Source organism: Octopus sinensis, linkage group LG8, assembly GCF_006345805.1.
Source record: "Octopus sinensis linkage group LG8, ASM634580v1, whole genome shotgun sequence".
NCBI classification, from domain to species: Eukaryota; Metazoa; Mollusca; class Cephalopoda; order Octopoda; family Octopodidae; genus Octopus; species Octopus sinensis.
In genome coordinates, this window is record NC_043004.1 from 7,570,535 (window position 1) to 7,587,023 (window position 16,489).

General features: G+C 40.4%; 1 protein-coding gene across 1 annotated transcript; it reads right to left on the reverse strand.

Moving 5' to 3' along the window:
• Positions 1-13,088: 13,088 nt before the first annotated feature.
• On the reverse strand, positions 13,089-14,749 carry LOC115215196 (transcription initiation factor IIE subunit beta-like). Its single transcript, XM_029784389.2, has one exon. The coding sequence runs from the start codon at positions 14,395-14,397 to the stop codon at positions 13,528-13,530; it is 870 nt and encodes a 289-aa protein (XP_029640249.1). The 5' UTR covers positions 14,398-14,749; the 3' UTR covers positions 13,089-13,527.
• Between the last annotated feature and the right edge of the window lie 1,740 nt (positions 14,750-16,489).

The following is a 16,489-nucleotide window of genomic DNA, read 5'->3' on the forward strand; positions in this document are numbered from 1 at the left end:
TCCTTTCACTTCTGAATCACTTAAAAAAGAGAAATGAAAGGAACAGTCCACTCACAGTAATCAACTCTATGCCTACCATTGTTCACCTTTGTGTGTGTATAATGACCTAGAGAATATGGTTGATTCTAAAGCTGAATGTATCCGTCGCCATTTTATGGCTGTCAGGCTTGTCTTGATGCTTGATCAGTTGGCATTAAGTGGATCAACAGCATTATAGCGACAACTTAGGTGATAGTGCACCCACAACCACGTTATTCAATGTGTCCTTCCTCTTTTTAATAAAGAAGCATATGATTAGAGGAAGATTTGGCTACTATTTCTAATAGTACAACATACTGCCATATCCTGCTGAAAACACTGGCTTTCATTTAGTCACCAAAGATGAGCAATATTGAGCCTTGTTAGAACTTAGATGAGTAACAAAGAAACCATTGGCACTGGAATTGACGAAAGTATTTTACTAAATTCTTCGTTATTTTAAAAATTAATTGAAACAAAGACAGCATGTATCAGCATCCTTCAATTTATCAATAATTGGATGGGGAAGAATGACAGCCTGAGGTAGCTAACAGATCCCTAAAGCTTCACACACCTTTAGACATTGGCTGTTGGTCTTTGCAGAGACTGACAACACATTTAGTTGCCAAAGGAAGTCATGTTACATAAATTTGTCACAAAGAACTGACCACAGAATCAGTTGAAATTTTATTCTTCAAAAGCATCCCTGGTTGAATTAGAGACAAAAAATATATTGTAACTCATGACTTAGGATATCTTCTACCTGTATATGATTACAGGTAAGCAAACTACAAGCCTTGATTTTAGCTGTAAATGAAGAGGTTCATGATAGATTCTGTCACGAAATAATTATGAATCCTCTGAATGCTGTTCATGGAGAAAATCGTGCAACAGAATCTACCAAAGTGGTAAGATAAGAATTTTTAAAAACAAACAATTCAGGCCTCGTGTGTGGCTGTGCTCATCAAAGACATTTCTGCAAAATGTTTCCGTGACATAATCAACAAAACCACTTCGTTCAAGTGTTAAAAAAAACACACCTTTCGAAGGTCTTTTACATGCTTGAAAGGACAAGTCTGCACTTGATGGAACTTCTCTAAAACGGTCTGTGGACACTGAGAGATGTGGAACCTAAAAGAGGAAGGTTGTAATATCAATGATTTCAGCTAAATTAACGACGACCAAACGAATATTGGAGACGTTTATGCTTTATGATAACTTTATAATTATTGTCAATCAAGAAATATTGTGAAATTGACAATCCCATAGCCATCTGAATGTTATCAGGGCCAGCAGTCAAGCATTACAGAGACTGTTCCAGTTGAATGAATAAAATTGTTAGAAATTGTTTTGGTCTCCTGAATTCTAATTACAGTTAAACCCAATCAAATGTTCTGCAGACATTGTGCTCTGCCATTTTATTCATTAACGATCCGTTCAAAGGCAAAATGACTTATTCTTTTATTTGTGTAAGTCATTTGACTGCGGCCATGCTGGAGCACTGCCTTTAGTCGAGCAAATTGACCCCAGGACATATTCTTTGTAATCCTAGTACTTATTCTATTTGTCCCTTTTGCCAAACTACTAAGTTACAGGGACGTAAACACACCAGCAACAGTTGTCAAGCGATGTTGGAGGGACAAACACAGACACAAATGCATACACACACACATATATATATATATATACACGACGGGCTTCTTTCAGTTTCCGTCTACCAAATCCACTCTTAAGTCTTTGGTTGGCCTGAGGCTATAGTAGAAGACATTTGACCAATGTGCCACATTGTGGGACTGAACCTGGAACCATGTGGTTGATAAGCAAGCTACTTACCACACAGCCACACCTGCACCTCTATATTTAAAAGAAATATATATTTGTACATTAATCTCATGATTCACCTAATTAATCATTCACATTCTTCTAATGAAAATGGTTGGATTTCTCCCAGATTTTGCAACTGCTGTGAAAATTCCTTTGTAAGTAGCTAATCTTAACAGTCCTGGCAGCAGAACTTTCAGTGAATTAATTAAAACCTGGTTTTAAATGATTTTGACTCTTGGATTATTCTTAATTCAATCTAAATTTTTACAACAGTAGCTTGCTTACTAACCACATGGTTCCAGGTTCAGTCCCACTGCATGGCACGTTGAGCAGGTATCTTCTATTATAGCCTCGGGCTGACCAAAGCCTTGAGAGAGGATTTGGTAGATGGAAACTGGAAGAAGCCCATCGTATAATATATATATATATATATATATGCATGTGTGTTTGTCCCCACACCATCGCTTGACAACTGATGCTGGTTTACGTCCCGAAAACCTAGCAGTTCAGTAAAAGAGACCAATAGAATAAGTACTAGGCTTACAAAGAATAAGTCCTGGGGTCAATTTGTTCGACTAAAGGTGGCGCTCCAGCATGGCCACAATCAAATGACTGAAACAAGAATAATCATCCAAATTGTCATTTAATTGAAGACAAAGACCAAAATAAATGGCAGGAATTAACTCTGCTAGAAACGGTTATTGGCAGAAATGTCTAAGCATGTATGGAGATTCTTTTTGCTTTGTGGTTGAAATCCTATCAAGATCAACTTTGCCTTTCATCCTTTCACAGTCAATAAAGGACCAGTGGTATACTGGCGTTGAAATAACTGACTAAAACCCCCTACCCTTAAAATCGCTGACCTTCTAACCCCATTCCCACAGACTTCAACCTAATCCTTGTCATCCTCATTTCTTTGCAATACAAAACAAAAGTCGAGTGTTTGGTGGCAAAAAGGTAGGAAGTGATATTTACCATCAACAAAGACCTTTTCAGTTATCATTTTCGACCATTCTTCTTTGCAGAAGCTGGTTTGCAGTCTTCACTTTCCCTGCAGAACTTTCTCTTCGCATGCTCCACCCTCTCCGCCACTGCATCAGCTAATATTCTTCGTTACTAAGTGTCTCTGCATTCAGACCCAGGGGGGTAATTGATGGGTCTGTGTCTCATTGTTCCCACCTTTGCACAATCCACTCACCTTTATTTGCCAACTCTTAAGTTTGTAAGACTAGGGAGCATGTCATAGACGAAGAGAAAGAAAGAACTGGTTCTAGCTGGATCCCATCCTACCTTTCACCTCACCACAATCTCCCTTGCAAGCGGGACGCTGTCCTTCGTGGCTACATTGTACCCATTCCATTTAGTGGCTTTTTGCTTCTTTCTTTAGACCTGGTTACCTCCTGTAGTCTTTTCCCCCCCTTTTTTTTGTTCATAGAATGGGGAAATAGTTTACATTCATTGTTTCCAAGGCTTTCCCAAATGATCCACATCATCATCATCATCGTTTAACATCCATTTTCCATACTGGCATCGGTTGGACGGGTTGACTGAGGTCTGGACAGCCAGCGGCTGCACCAGGCTCCAATCTGATCTTGCAATGTTTCTACAGATGGATGCCCTTCCTAACACCAACCACTCAGAGTGTAGTGGGTTTTTTTACGTGCCACCAGTATAGGAGCCAGTCAAGGTGTACTGGCATCGGTTACGTTCAGATGGTGCTTTTTATGTGCCACTGGCACAAGAGCCAGTCAGGGGGTACTGGCATCGGTTACGTTCAGATGGTGCTTTTTATGTGCCACTGGCACAGGAGCCAGTCAGAGGCACTGGCCACAGCTACGATATTGGTTTTACTTGATTCAACAGGTCTTCTCAAGCATATCATATCGCATGGCACATCAGGGGTACTCTTAACTGGGTCAGATGTGTAGCTGTGACCTCACTTTAGTTGCCAGGTCTTCTCAGTCATAGCATATCTCCAAAGATATCGGTCTTCTGTCATTGCCTCTGTGAGGCCCAATGTTTGAAGGTCATGCTTTACCACCTCATCCCATTTCTTCCTGGGTCTACTTCTTCCACAAGGTTCCTTCCACAGTTAGGGAGTGGCACTTCACACAACTGTCCTCATCCATACGTAACACATAACCATACCAGCGTTGTCTCTCTTTTGTACACCACATTTGATACTTCTTATGCCCAACTTTTCTCTCAGGGTGCTTACACACTGTCGTGTATGCACACTGACATTACACATCCAGCGGGTCATACTAGCTTCATTTCTTTCAAGCCTATGAATGTTTTCAGCAGTCATGGCCCATGTTTCACTGCCGTGTAGCATGGCAGTTCACACACATGTATCACACAGCCTACCTTTCACCCTGAGTGAGAGGCCCTTAGTTGCAAGCAGAGGTAGGAGCTCCCTGAACTTTGCCCATCTATTATTCTAGCCGCTACGCTCTCAGAACATCCACCCCCATTACAGACTTGGTCAACTAGGTAACAGAAGCTATTAACTACTTCTATTTTTTCACCCTGGCATGTGATGGAATCTGTTTTCTGTACATCTTCAGTGTTTATTGCCCTTGTGAATTTGGCGCACACAAAAACTATTTCCCAGTTAATCTTCCTTTGATATTGCTGCACCTTTTATGTGTCCATTGTATGGAGTTTCTACCCAAGTCTTTTCTACAGATCGAGCAGCGTCATCTGCCTGGAGGGGATTATGGTTTAACAACCTTCCTACTTCATAGGACTTTGGTTTTTGCTAAGTTGACCCTAAGGCCCTTCGATTCTAGACCTTGCTTCCACACCCTAAACTTCATCTCTAGTTTCTGCCAGTGATTCGGCTAGTAGGGCAAGGTCATCAGCATAGAGGTGCTCCCAAGAGCAGCCCGTCTTGAATTTCTCTGTCATTGCCTGGAGGACTATGATAAATAGGAGGGGGCTGAGGACTGATCCTTGGTGAGCCCCTACTTCTACTCGGAATTCTTCACTATACTCGTTGCCAACCCTCACCTTACTGACAGCACCCCTGTATAGAGCTTGTACAGCTCTCCCCAACCACTCGTCTATCCCCAGTTTCCACATTGACAACTAGATAAGGGATCAGGGGACCCTGTCAAAAGCTTTCTCCAAGTCAACAAAAGCCAAGTACAGAGGTTTATCTTTGGCTAGATATTTCTCCTGCAGTTGCCTTACCAGAAATATAACATCAGTGGTGCTTCTACCTGGCACAAAACCAAACTGCATCTCATCGAGGCTAAATCTCTCCCTAATTAGTTGGGCTCCCCAGAGAGATACTAGAGACATGTCTCATTGTCTCAGAGACCATCTGCTTTCTTTGGGTCTTCATCACTGGAGGAGAAAAATGGATGGTGTAATCATTTGAATGGTATTATCCACAACTCCAACGCATCTGCACAGTTCCACAATCGATGGGATCAATCTCCCCAGTGGACCCTTATTCCTTTTCAAAAGATGCACATTGAAGGATCCATTGTAATCGGAAGCTTCCTCGCTTCATGACATCTGTTTCTCTGTCAATAACCTTTTCCTATGATCTGTCACCCATTCAAGCAGTCTCTCAAGGATTCCTCCTACACATTAATAACAAACCTTACAAAATATTTCTGATATCCTTGAAATAATCTTTTAATCCTCTACATCCTAGAACTGATAGGTTTCATAAACTTGCAGTGTTAAACTATAATCCTCCACATTATGACAAACTACTTCAATTTTTGGGAGTAAAGATTGTTTGCCAACATAACAAGGCAGTCCTGGTTTAGGATGAATGCTGCTGTAATTTAGCCCCATGATACATCATCTCCAGCTCGCTAAGCGACACTATCTGTGTCCTTATATTTTCGAGCAAGGGAATCTAGCACCCCCACTCACCTCAAAACAATATGTGTATCACGATTTCTGGGCTATTTCCCTTCATTTATGCTAACTCTCTCCCTTGTGAGAGTAAAAAGTAGTAATTTTCTAATTTATAGATCAGTGACCAGTTGTCACTTTGAAAACTATATATTTTGAACAGGAATTTGGCAGTGCCACCTCTAGCTGAACGATTATTCTGAGCTGATGAAGGGAAATAACCTGGAAATCGCAATACACAGATATTGTTTTGAGCTGAGTGGAGGTGCTAGATTCCCTTGTTCGAAAATATAAGAACATAGATTGTGTCGTATAGCCAGCTGGAGACGATGTCTCCTGGGGCTAAATTACAGCAAGGACGTTAAGAAGGGCATCCAGCTGTAGAAACACTGCCAAATCAGACTAGAGCCTGGTGCAGCCTCCATGGCTTACCAGAGCCCGGTCGAACCATCCAACCCATGCTAGCATGGAAAACAGACGTTAAATGATAATGATGATGGAATCATTGGCCTGTCTTTTGGCTTCTTTACAATGGCAGATCAATTTTTTGGTTTCTATGAGAAGAGGTTTGCCAGCCCTTTCCACAACAGCTTCCTTTTGACTAGAGAAAGAGAACCCTAGCACAGCTGATTTGAAGGGTCACAGTGAAGAACCCAGTACCTGGCTGGTATTTTTCATTCATTAACCCAGGGAGGACGAAATGCTTAAGTCAACCATGCTGGGATTTGAACTGAAACTGCAGAGACCCAAAACAAAAACTGGCAAATGGCCACCTTCATAGTCCACATTGCAGTTAAATGTTGAATTTTCAAAATTGAGTTTCCTCTTAAAGCTATAAAAAATACTTCAGTCCTGTTCATTTTTTTCTTTACAATGATGATGATAAATAACTTTCTAAACGTACACATCACAACAGACTCAACCATATTCCAGGCTTACAATCCTACTTGCCTCCTGACTACTCTCTTCAGTTGCAATGGTTGAGGACTTCTTCACTGATACTCACACACAGAACTTGTCTCCATTGAGCCATAAACCAAACTGGAATTCTCTTCCTGCGGCTGTTAACAACCACAGAGATTGGCCATGCCACAACAGGCAATGGAACCTGGTGTGGATCCCAGCCTTGCCAGCTCCTGTGAAACCGTCCAACTCATGCCAGCATGGAAACGGACATTAAATGATGATGATGATGTACTGGTCTGAGAGGGTCACAAATACAGCCCCTCCCCACAAACCAACTAATAAAAAGAAATCAAATCCCTATCAACTGATTATCACACTGTGGACCCTCTTCTACAGCATGGCTTCTGAGAAAAACCAAGCCAAATAGCCAGCCTCTACATTGTCACTCAACTAGAAATAACAACCAAATCTCCCTTAAATCACACCATCTTAAAAAGTGGGACGTTGGAGTATGAAGTCCAAGATTGATATGCCTGAATAATAGAGAAACGGTCTTTTGTCAGAGATCTGAGTCTAGAACTGGTCAAGTACCAAACAACAACAAACCACTCCAACTGGAAACTACTTTGAAGCCCTAACCTTGTCAATGACAAATTCATCATTTTTGCTTAATTTTTTGTCTTTAGAATTGTGTTTCTTTGAATCTCTTCCCTGTTCACTAACTCTAAGAATTAGCGATGCTCATCACAGCCATCCACATTTAGGTTTAAAAATCCATGCAACACTTTCATCATCATCATCATTTAGCATCTGTTTTCCTAGCTGGTATGAGTTGAACAGTTCAACAGGAGTTGGCAAGGCTGGAGAGCTGCCCAGGCTCCAGCTGTCTGATTTGACATGGTTTCTACAGCTGGATGCCCTTCCTAATGCCAACCACTTTACAGAGTGTAGTGGATGCTTTTTAGATGACACCGATACCCGCAAGCCCACAAGACAAGAATCTTTCAGCTGAGAGAAGGATGCAAAGGACATGGCTGTATGCATGGACAGCCAGAATTTTACTTGGCTTGACATCAAATGTAATGTTTATTTATTCACATTGTTTTGAATTAATTAAGGTTATCGAAATCAAATTCATTGACTGGCATCCGTGCTAGTGGAGTGCTAAGAGTACCATACGAGCATGATTGTTGCCAGAGCAACAAGCTGGCCTCTGTGCTGATGGCACGTAAAAAGCACCATTCGAGCGTGATCGTTACCTGCGTCGCAATACTGGCACTTGTGCTGGTGGCATGCGAAAAAACATTTGAGTGAGGTTGTTGCCAGTGCCGCTGGACTGGCTCCTGTGCTGGAGGCACATAATAGCACCCACTACACTCTCGGAGTAGTTGGTGTTAGGAAGGGCATCTAGCTGTAGAAACTCTGCCAGATCAGATTGGAGCCTGGTGCAGCCATCTGGTTTGCCAGTCCTCTGTCAAATCGTCCAACCCATGCTAGCATGGAAAGCGGACGTTAAACAATGATGATGAAAGAAATGAAGCTAGCATGCTCTGCTGGATGGGTAATGTCAGTGTGCACACATGACAGAGTGTAAATGGTTTAAGAGCAAAACTGGGTATAAAAGGCATCAGAGAGAAGACTGCGCTGGTTTTGGACATGTGATGAGTATGGATGAGGACAGCTGCATAAAGAAGTGCCAAGCCCTAATTGTAAAGGATACCTGTGCAAAGGGCAGACCCAGGAATTCATGGGATGAAGTGGTGAGAAAGGATCTTCGGCTGCTGGGCCTCACTGAGGAAATGACAAAGGGACCAGCAAAAGATGCAGCAATTTCTTGTACTTGATAAGACACATCAGGCTAAATCGCCGTCTTCCTTTCAGGTACCAGTGCCACTTAAAGATGCACCTGTGTCGGTGCTGTACTGACACACTTGTGCTGGTGTTGCATAAATGCACCCAGCACACACTGTTGAGTAGTTGGTGTTAGGAAGGGCACCCGGCTGTAGAAACCAATTGGAGTCTGGACAGCTCCCATGGAAAGCAGACATTAAACGATGATGATGATGATAATGCATTATTGTGTGGCTTTAACATTTCCATGATATGATTGTTTTTAGAATGACATTGTAGGTTAGGGGCGAGAGGCTGGATCTAGCCAGTATGAACATAAAACAAGTTAAATCTTTTGGCCGGATATGGCCAGTAAATGCTAAAGGGTTAAGTAACCCCTCATAGATGTATCCACCCACCCACAACTCCCTGTCACATGTTCAGCGAATGTGTAAACATCTCTATTCAACCCCACCCAAGAAGGATACTGATCCCGACAGGGTTCCCTTCTCTACCCTTAAAAAGCATAAACTTTTTAATCTTTCCATCTCTGCTTCAACTTATAAAAACTCACAAATGCATCCCAACTCCCAAACTGATCAATCTTTCTAACCCAGCCAACAGCTAACTGACTGCCCTCACTTCCCTCAAAGATGGCAGAAACAGCAATAAACAATTCTTTCCCTTCTTATTGACCCTCAGTACAAATTTTCCCCTTCCGCTACACATCAAGGACTTAAGCAATGGCTTTTGTTTGACGCCAGCACCGCCTTGACTGGCTTCCGTGCTGGTGGCACATGAAAAGCACCATCCGATCACGGTCGATGTCAGCCCTCCACTGGCCCGTAAAAAGCACCCACTACACTCTAGGAGTGGTTGGTGTTAGGAAGGGCATCCAGCTGTAGAAACACTGCCAGATCAGATTGGAGCATGGTGCAGCCTCTTGGCTTCCCAGACCCCAGTTGAACCATCCAACCCATACCAGCATAGAAAACAGACGTTAAACGATGATCATGATGATGATGAGCAAAGCCTTCCATAATTTGTGGCACAGGAACTTCTGAGCCAAACGGCCAGACTATAGATGCCATTTGTCTCTATCTGACCTCTTCGTATGTAAACTCTCCCATTTCATCAACTCTACACTGCTGTTAAAAGTAACACCTCAACAGTGGATAGACTAATTCTCAAAAGCCTCTCCATTTCCCACACCAAACATAAAACCTCTCTCATTCTTCTTCCTCGTAATCAACAACTCTCTACTAATCCCTCTCTCTCTCCTCCTGCACCCTTCCCCCACCTAACGTTCTCTTCATTACTGATAATGATTCCACCAATTATCTTCAGTCAGCCAAGGCATCTGTTGCAGCCATTGATGCTGACATCTCAATGGGAACTCAACTCTCAAAAGATTCCCTCTTACTACAATCTAAAAGAGTTAACCATTCCCAACAACCACTCTGGGACATTTGACATTCTTAACACTGTTAAAAAAGCAAAGTATGGTGAGTCAGAGAGATCCAATACCTTTGACAAGGAGGAATTTGTAATCCCTTTCCAGGACTGCTGGCCCTCATTGGACAACAAAATGCCTGCACACCTGGACAACTGCAATGGCAATCTGCTAAACCAGTTTGAGAGAAGCTGTAGAGTTTTCAAGCCTTGTCACCTTAAGTATGTGAAGACTAGAATTGTGATAGACAATCTGTGACAATCAGGGATTAGATTTCAACCAGCAGAAAGACGATTTCCAGCAATGCCACTATGGAGCACTTACCTCAGGGCACAGTGAGGTATCTCAGCCACCCTGGTCGTGCCAGTGCATCGCTGAGGTATTTCCAGTCATTACAACTTTTTGCTTGCTACTGGTCAAGAGTGAGAGTGAAGCTGGTCACCCCAAACAGAAATCAGACTCCTTCAAACCACAAACAGATGGTAGAACCTTTCATTGCAACAATAAGAGAATCGTGCAAAATATCTGCAACACTGAAATACAGCCACTTCATCATCATCATTTAACATCCATTGTCCATGCTGGCATGGGTTGGACGGTTTGATCAGGGCTGGCAAACTCAAAGGCTGCACGAGACTCCAGTCTGATTTGGCATGGTTTTCCATGGCTGGATGCCCTTCCTAATGCCAACCACTCAGAGTGTAATGGGTGCTTTTATGTGCCATTTGCATGACACCAGTATCTGCCACAACTGCAATTTTGCTCAGTTTGATGAGTCTTCTTCTCAAGCATGACATAATGCCAAAGGTCTCGGTCATTGCCTCCATGAGGCCCAACACTCAAAAGGAACTCAGCCACTTTGCCTCTGTGAGGCCCAATGCTCCCACAGTGCTCTGTACATGCCACCAGCATGGGTGCCAGTTATGACACCAACATCAGCCAGGACTACAATTTTAATTGGCTTGCTGGGTCTTCTCAAGCACAGCATATCACCAAAGGTCTCAGTCACTAGTCGTTGCCTCTGTGAGGCTCAAAGTGCGAAGATCATGCTTCACTACTTCATCCCATGTCTTCCTGGGTCTACTTCTACCACAGGTTCCCTCCACAGTTAGAGATCAGCACTTCTTTACATAGCTGTCCTTGACCATGCACATCAATCACATCATCATACCAGAGCAGTCTTCTTTCTTGCACACCACATCTGATGCCTCATGCCAAACTTTTCTCTCAAGATGCTTACACTCTGTTGAACATGCACACTGACATTGCACATCCAGCAAAGCACACTGGCTTCTTTTCTTTCAAGCCTACGCATGTCCTTGGCTGTCACAGCCCATGTTTCACTGCTATACAGCACAGCTGTTCACACACTGGCATCATACAATCTGCCTTTCACTCTGAGAAAGACAGACCCTTCATTGTCAGCCATTTTCAATGTGTTTCAAAATGTAATGTGGGTAAGAGCTGTCAAATTTCTGGGTACTGACACAGGTGTATACCCTGTTGTTGCAGTGAGTAAAAAGTGAAGTCTTAATCATCTTTAAAAACAAAGAAATATTTCAACCTAAATTCTTCCCATGAAATTAGAATTAGAATTAACGTCACCTTACTGGCACCTGTGCCGGTGACATTGCCAGTACCGCCTGACTGGCTCCGTGCTGGTGGCACGTAAAAGCACCCACTACACTCTCGGAGTGGTTGGTGTTAGGAAGGGCATCCAGCTGTAGAAACTCTGCCAGATCAAGATTGGAGCCTAGTGTGGCCGTCTGGTTCACCAGCCCATGCTAGCATGGAAAGCGGACGTTAAACGATGATGATGATAATGACTAGTGTGGATGAAGTATTTGTGTTTATATTCAGAGAATAATAGGAGCCACAGTGACAGTGAAGATTAGGTGTTGAATAATCCCACGTTCAGTTAATTACTTGCCCTTCTCCATTTTGTCTGAAGTAAAATGAAATGTTACAGTTGAACAAGAAAACAGGATCCAAAGATCCGTGGTAACAGATACACCATACCACCTAAAGATCATACAACACAGAGTGGTGAATTGTAGGAGGGAGGGGGGTGACAGCCTAGATATACTGGATTCTCTCCCCTGTCCAGTGTATTGCTCTTCACCTGTAACTTCTGATGGTTAAAAGAGACTCAGACCACAATTGCTATACCTTGACCACTCATTGAGGGAGGTAGTGGGGGGAAAAAAATGCATATAACAAGAATGGATGCAAAACATTAAATAAAATCACAAGAATGAGTTTCAGGTGTTATTCCCATAAAAGGGAACGGGTCAGTTGTTAATTATGTAATGCTAATTTAATCAGCTACAGTTGCTCTTCCATGGAATAATTTCAGTAAGATTGACTGAACTAATAAGACCTTCACTATCAATTCCATGCAAACTATAACTTTGTACATTATTTACATTTGACGGATATTTGTCCTCATCTTGTTTGTTGTTAACACAACGTTTCAGCTGATACACCCTCCAGCCTTCATCAGGTGTCTTGGGGAAATTTCCTTAGGAATGATAACCCAGGTTTGAAATTTCCCTAAGACACCTGAGGAAGGCTGGAGGGTATATCAGCCGAAATGTTGTGTTAACAACAAACAAGATGAAGAGAAATATCTGTCAAATGTAAATAGTGTACATAATTCCTCATCTCTTAAATATAGAAACTATAACCTTTTTAGATGGTTACTATAATAACCATTCCTCCTCCTCGTACACTACTGGTCTCCCATCACTATAATCGCATTCCCACTTCAAGACACAGTAATTCCTCTCATTCATCATCATCATCCTTTAATGGCCAAAATCTTTAATCCTTATTCATCAATATGATTTGTCATCGTTTGACTCTTCTAATAGAATGAAAATGGAACACCAAAGTTGTACTCACCTTCTTTGTTCCATTCAAAATTCCACATCAATAAAGCCCAGCAGCAAATAAATTTCTTCATTTAAAATATCATTATTGTCTCTCCCACACAGTTCAAGTTTCGTGTAAACTGTATTAATCTCATTAATAAGATGACCATTCTGAACCAAGAACACAAGAGTAAAGAGATTTTATCATGAAGATAATACAAAAATAGATTTTGCAATGCACCAGTAAAAACTAATTTAAAAGAAGATAAAAACGCACACCATACATCAATAAATAAAAAGGTTATGGGTCATAGTTTCACCACATTTAATCACAAAATTATTAATTTTATGTAAAATATCTAAATGACTACATTTTAACTAGAAATATATTTTGTATAATATGTATGGATGTTGAAGTTATTCCCAGTATCAGGTGTGTGTGTGTATATATATATATATATATACTTACTTGGAAATGGATGCGTGGTGTTCATTTATACATATGAGAAATTTTTTTTAAGTTTCAAGTGGTAACACATTAACTGAATTAAATACAAAACCTAACGTGTATATCCACATATAAAAGTACTTTACTACAAATGGATGTTTCGTGTTTCCTTCAAAGAATGCAAAACACACATTGATTATTGGAAATGTCAATAATATCAGGATAAAAATATCTTACAGATTGTCTACAAGCAATATTATTAAAGCGGTCGACATAGTGGTCCAACCTTCAACGCGGCTTCACTTCTGTTTGTTGGTCAAGTCGGAATAATCTTCAAGAACCCCTTGTAAATGGTCATTATGTTTCTTAAACGTCCGCGACTTTTTAGAATTCAGCTTTTTCCTCTTCTGTATTGGAGTCCGTTTCGCACCAACATCTGGCATTAAACTTATTCCTTGTTTTTCGAGATATTCTTCAATTTTCTGCTCATCCAAACCTTCCACAGTTACACTTCTCCACATTTTTCGAAAATCTTCATCAATCTTAAATTGACAATATTTGTCATTGTAGAAGAGTATTTTCTTTTTGTCAATTGGTCTTGCTACGAAAATAATATGATCAGCTAACACTTTGAATACTTTCGGAGCATTTGGAATCGATTCTTCAATGTCATCGACAAGAACACCACCGAGACCATGAAGGTCCTGGTTCTTCAACAGATTCATTAACCCTTTTTTATTACGAATATTATATTTGGGTTTAAAGATATACGTGTTTCCATCGACAACCTCTATTTTCGGGTTATTAATCAAAGCTTCTGTTACAAGCCAGTGTCTTTGCTTACTTCCCAAATCCAACTGGTTAGTTTCGTCGAGTATGTCCTCAATATTCAAAGGATGGACATGGCCTTTTTGATGTCGAGTTTTCATATGTTTAACTATTTTGGCCAAAACACTAAACTTATACTGGGAACTTCCTTTGGCAGTTTTGTAGTCGTAAGTTTCGGCGTTTGAAATTGGTTTCGGTTTTGGCGGTTTGGAAGATTTTTGTTTCTTCGCAAGTGATTCGTTATTTTCATCCTTGTGCTGATTCTTCCTTTTTTCCACAATAGGTTGGCTGCGGGCTCGGGCCAAGAACGATGCATGTCCTTTTATCAGGGCAGGATCCATTGTGCCCAACTTTTAAATTTCTGTGGAATTACGGTCAAACATTCACTATTTATAAACACATAGGAATAATGGGAACCGTAAATATTCCAAAAAACTGTTTTACATACAAATATCCAGACCAAAACAAAGAACCGTTTAACAAATTATCAACTCACAATTAATTAATAACAGGATTAATGATGGATCTACCGGTGTAACTATTCGAGTGTCTCTCCCAGTTAGACGGTGTCCAATAATATTTTCTCTCAACTAAACTAATACCGGATATTAAAGACGCTTCGTGAATTAACAAGGCATTAAAGATGCCAGAACGAAGGATATTTGATTTTCACTTTAGATCAAATAAGAAGGAAAAATTATATTTGTTGTTCAAACTTATGTTGATATAGAATATATTTGACAATAACACTAGATAATTAGGTATCCAGTATGGGTACTACTTAAGAAGAGTGGTCCCAGTGCGCGCTAGTTAGTCGTGACTAGTCGATCCTTACTTTGCGTTTTTGTTTTATTAACTTTGTTTAAAAAATTGTGTTTTTGTGTTTTATTTACTTTGTGTAAAAAAATTATTTTATTTTGTGTTTTATTTATTTTGCTAGCTAGTCGTTGTAGGATCGACTAGTCACGACTAGCTAGCGCGTACCGGGTTCACCCTTCTTAAGTAGTACCTCCAGTATGTGCATTAGGTCAAAATATTGTATTTGAATTAAGAATTTGAATATTAAATTAGAAGTTAGATAATGTTTTATGTCTTCAAAGTTCGATGCTTGTGTTTGCAGTATTATGGATAATTAGTTGCAATAAAGAGGCAAACAGAACAGGTCTCACTATCCGGAATACTATTTATTAGTAAACTCTCCTTCACAGTCACCGATTTGTTACATAAAACTGCCTGGCGACATTTTCCTCTTTTAATAAATAAAAAATTATTTTCTTTCAATTTTTGTGATTTTTTCTTTTTTTTTTTTTTTTGAAAATTTGTTTCTGCTTAAATTGAAAATAGTTCAAGAATATCCTTTTCAATGTTGGATCCTGTTAAATTTTATTAGGTGCCGGCTTCCACACTGGGAATGACTATTACCCGTTCCACAAATTTAATTGTATTGACACGAAAATATTAATGTTATTCTGTATAGACATAGGAAAGTCAAGAAATGGTAATTCAAACAGGCTAAAGAGAACTTTTGAAGTGGCATCTTTGAATGTTAGATTAACCGCTGCGATTCAAACACCCGAGAAGATGTTTCACTATAGGTGCAGGAGTGGCTGTACCAACCACATGGTTCCGGGTTCAGTCCAACTGCGTGGCACCTTGGGCTAGTGTCTTCTACTATAGCCTCGGGCTGACCAAAGCCTTGTGAGTGGATTTGGTAGACGGAAACTGGAAGAATCCCGTCGTATATATATATATATATTATATATATATATATATATATATATATATATATATATATATATATATATATATATATATATATGCGTTTGTCCCCCCAACATCGCTTGACAACTGATGTTGGTGTGTTTATGTCCCCGTAACTTAGTGGTTCGGCAAAAGAGACCGATAGAATAAGTACTAGGCTTACAAAGAATAAGTACTGGGGTCGATTTGCTCGACTAAAGGCGGTGCTCCAGCATGGCCGCAGTCAAATGACTGAAACAAGTAAAAGAGTAAACGTAGCATGAATATCAACTGAATTGAAGTTAATTTAAACTTACTATAAGCGCTTTAGAAATTGTTTATACAAAATATCTTATTTCTCATCTTTAATACCGAAAATGTGTTTCTACAACATTTATGTGGTTATTTTTGTTCATCAGTGTGTGTATACATGCATACACAGTGAGTGAAAATAAAAAGTATTTCTATGGTAGCCGTTATAAAATTTAGCGGCAAATTGGTTTACATTTTAAGCAAACGAAACGGGATGCTGTAGATTTCTAACACTGCTAGAACACAAAGTTTAGGAGAAAGTGTAATAGATTAAATCGCCCCCAGGACTTGACTATTATTTTATCGACCTCAGAAAGCTGAGAGGCAAAATTGAAGTCGGAATATAAACGGCTGTTGCTAAATACTACAATGTATTTTGAC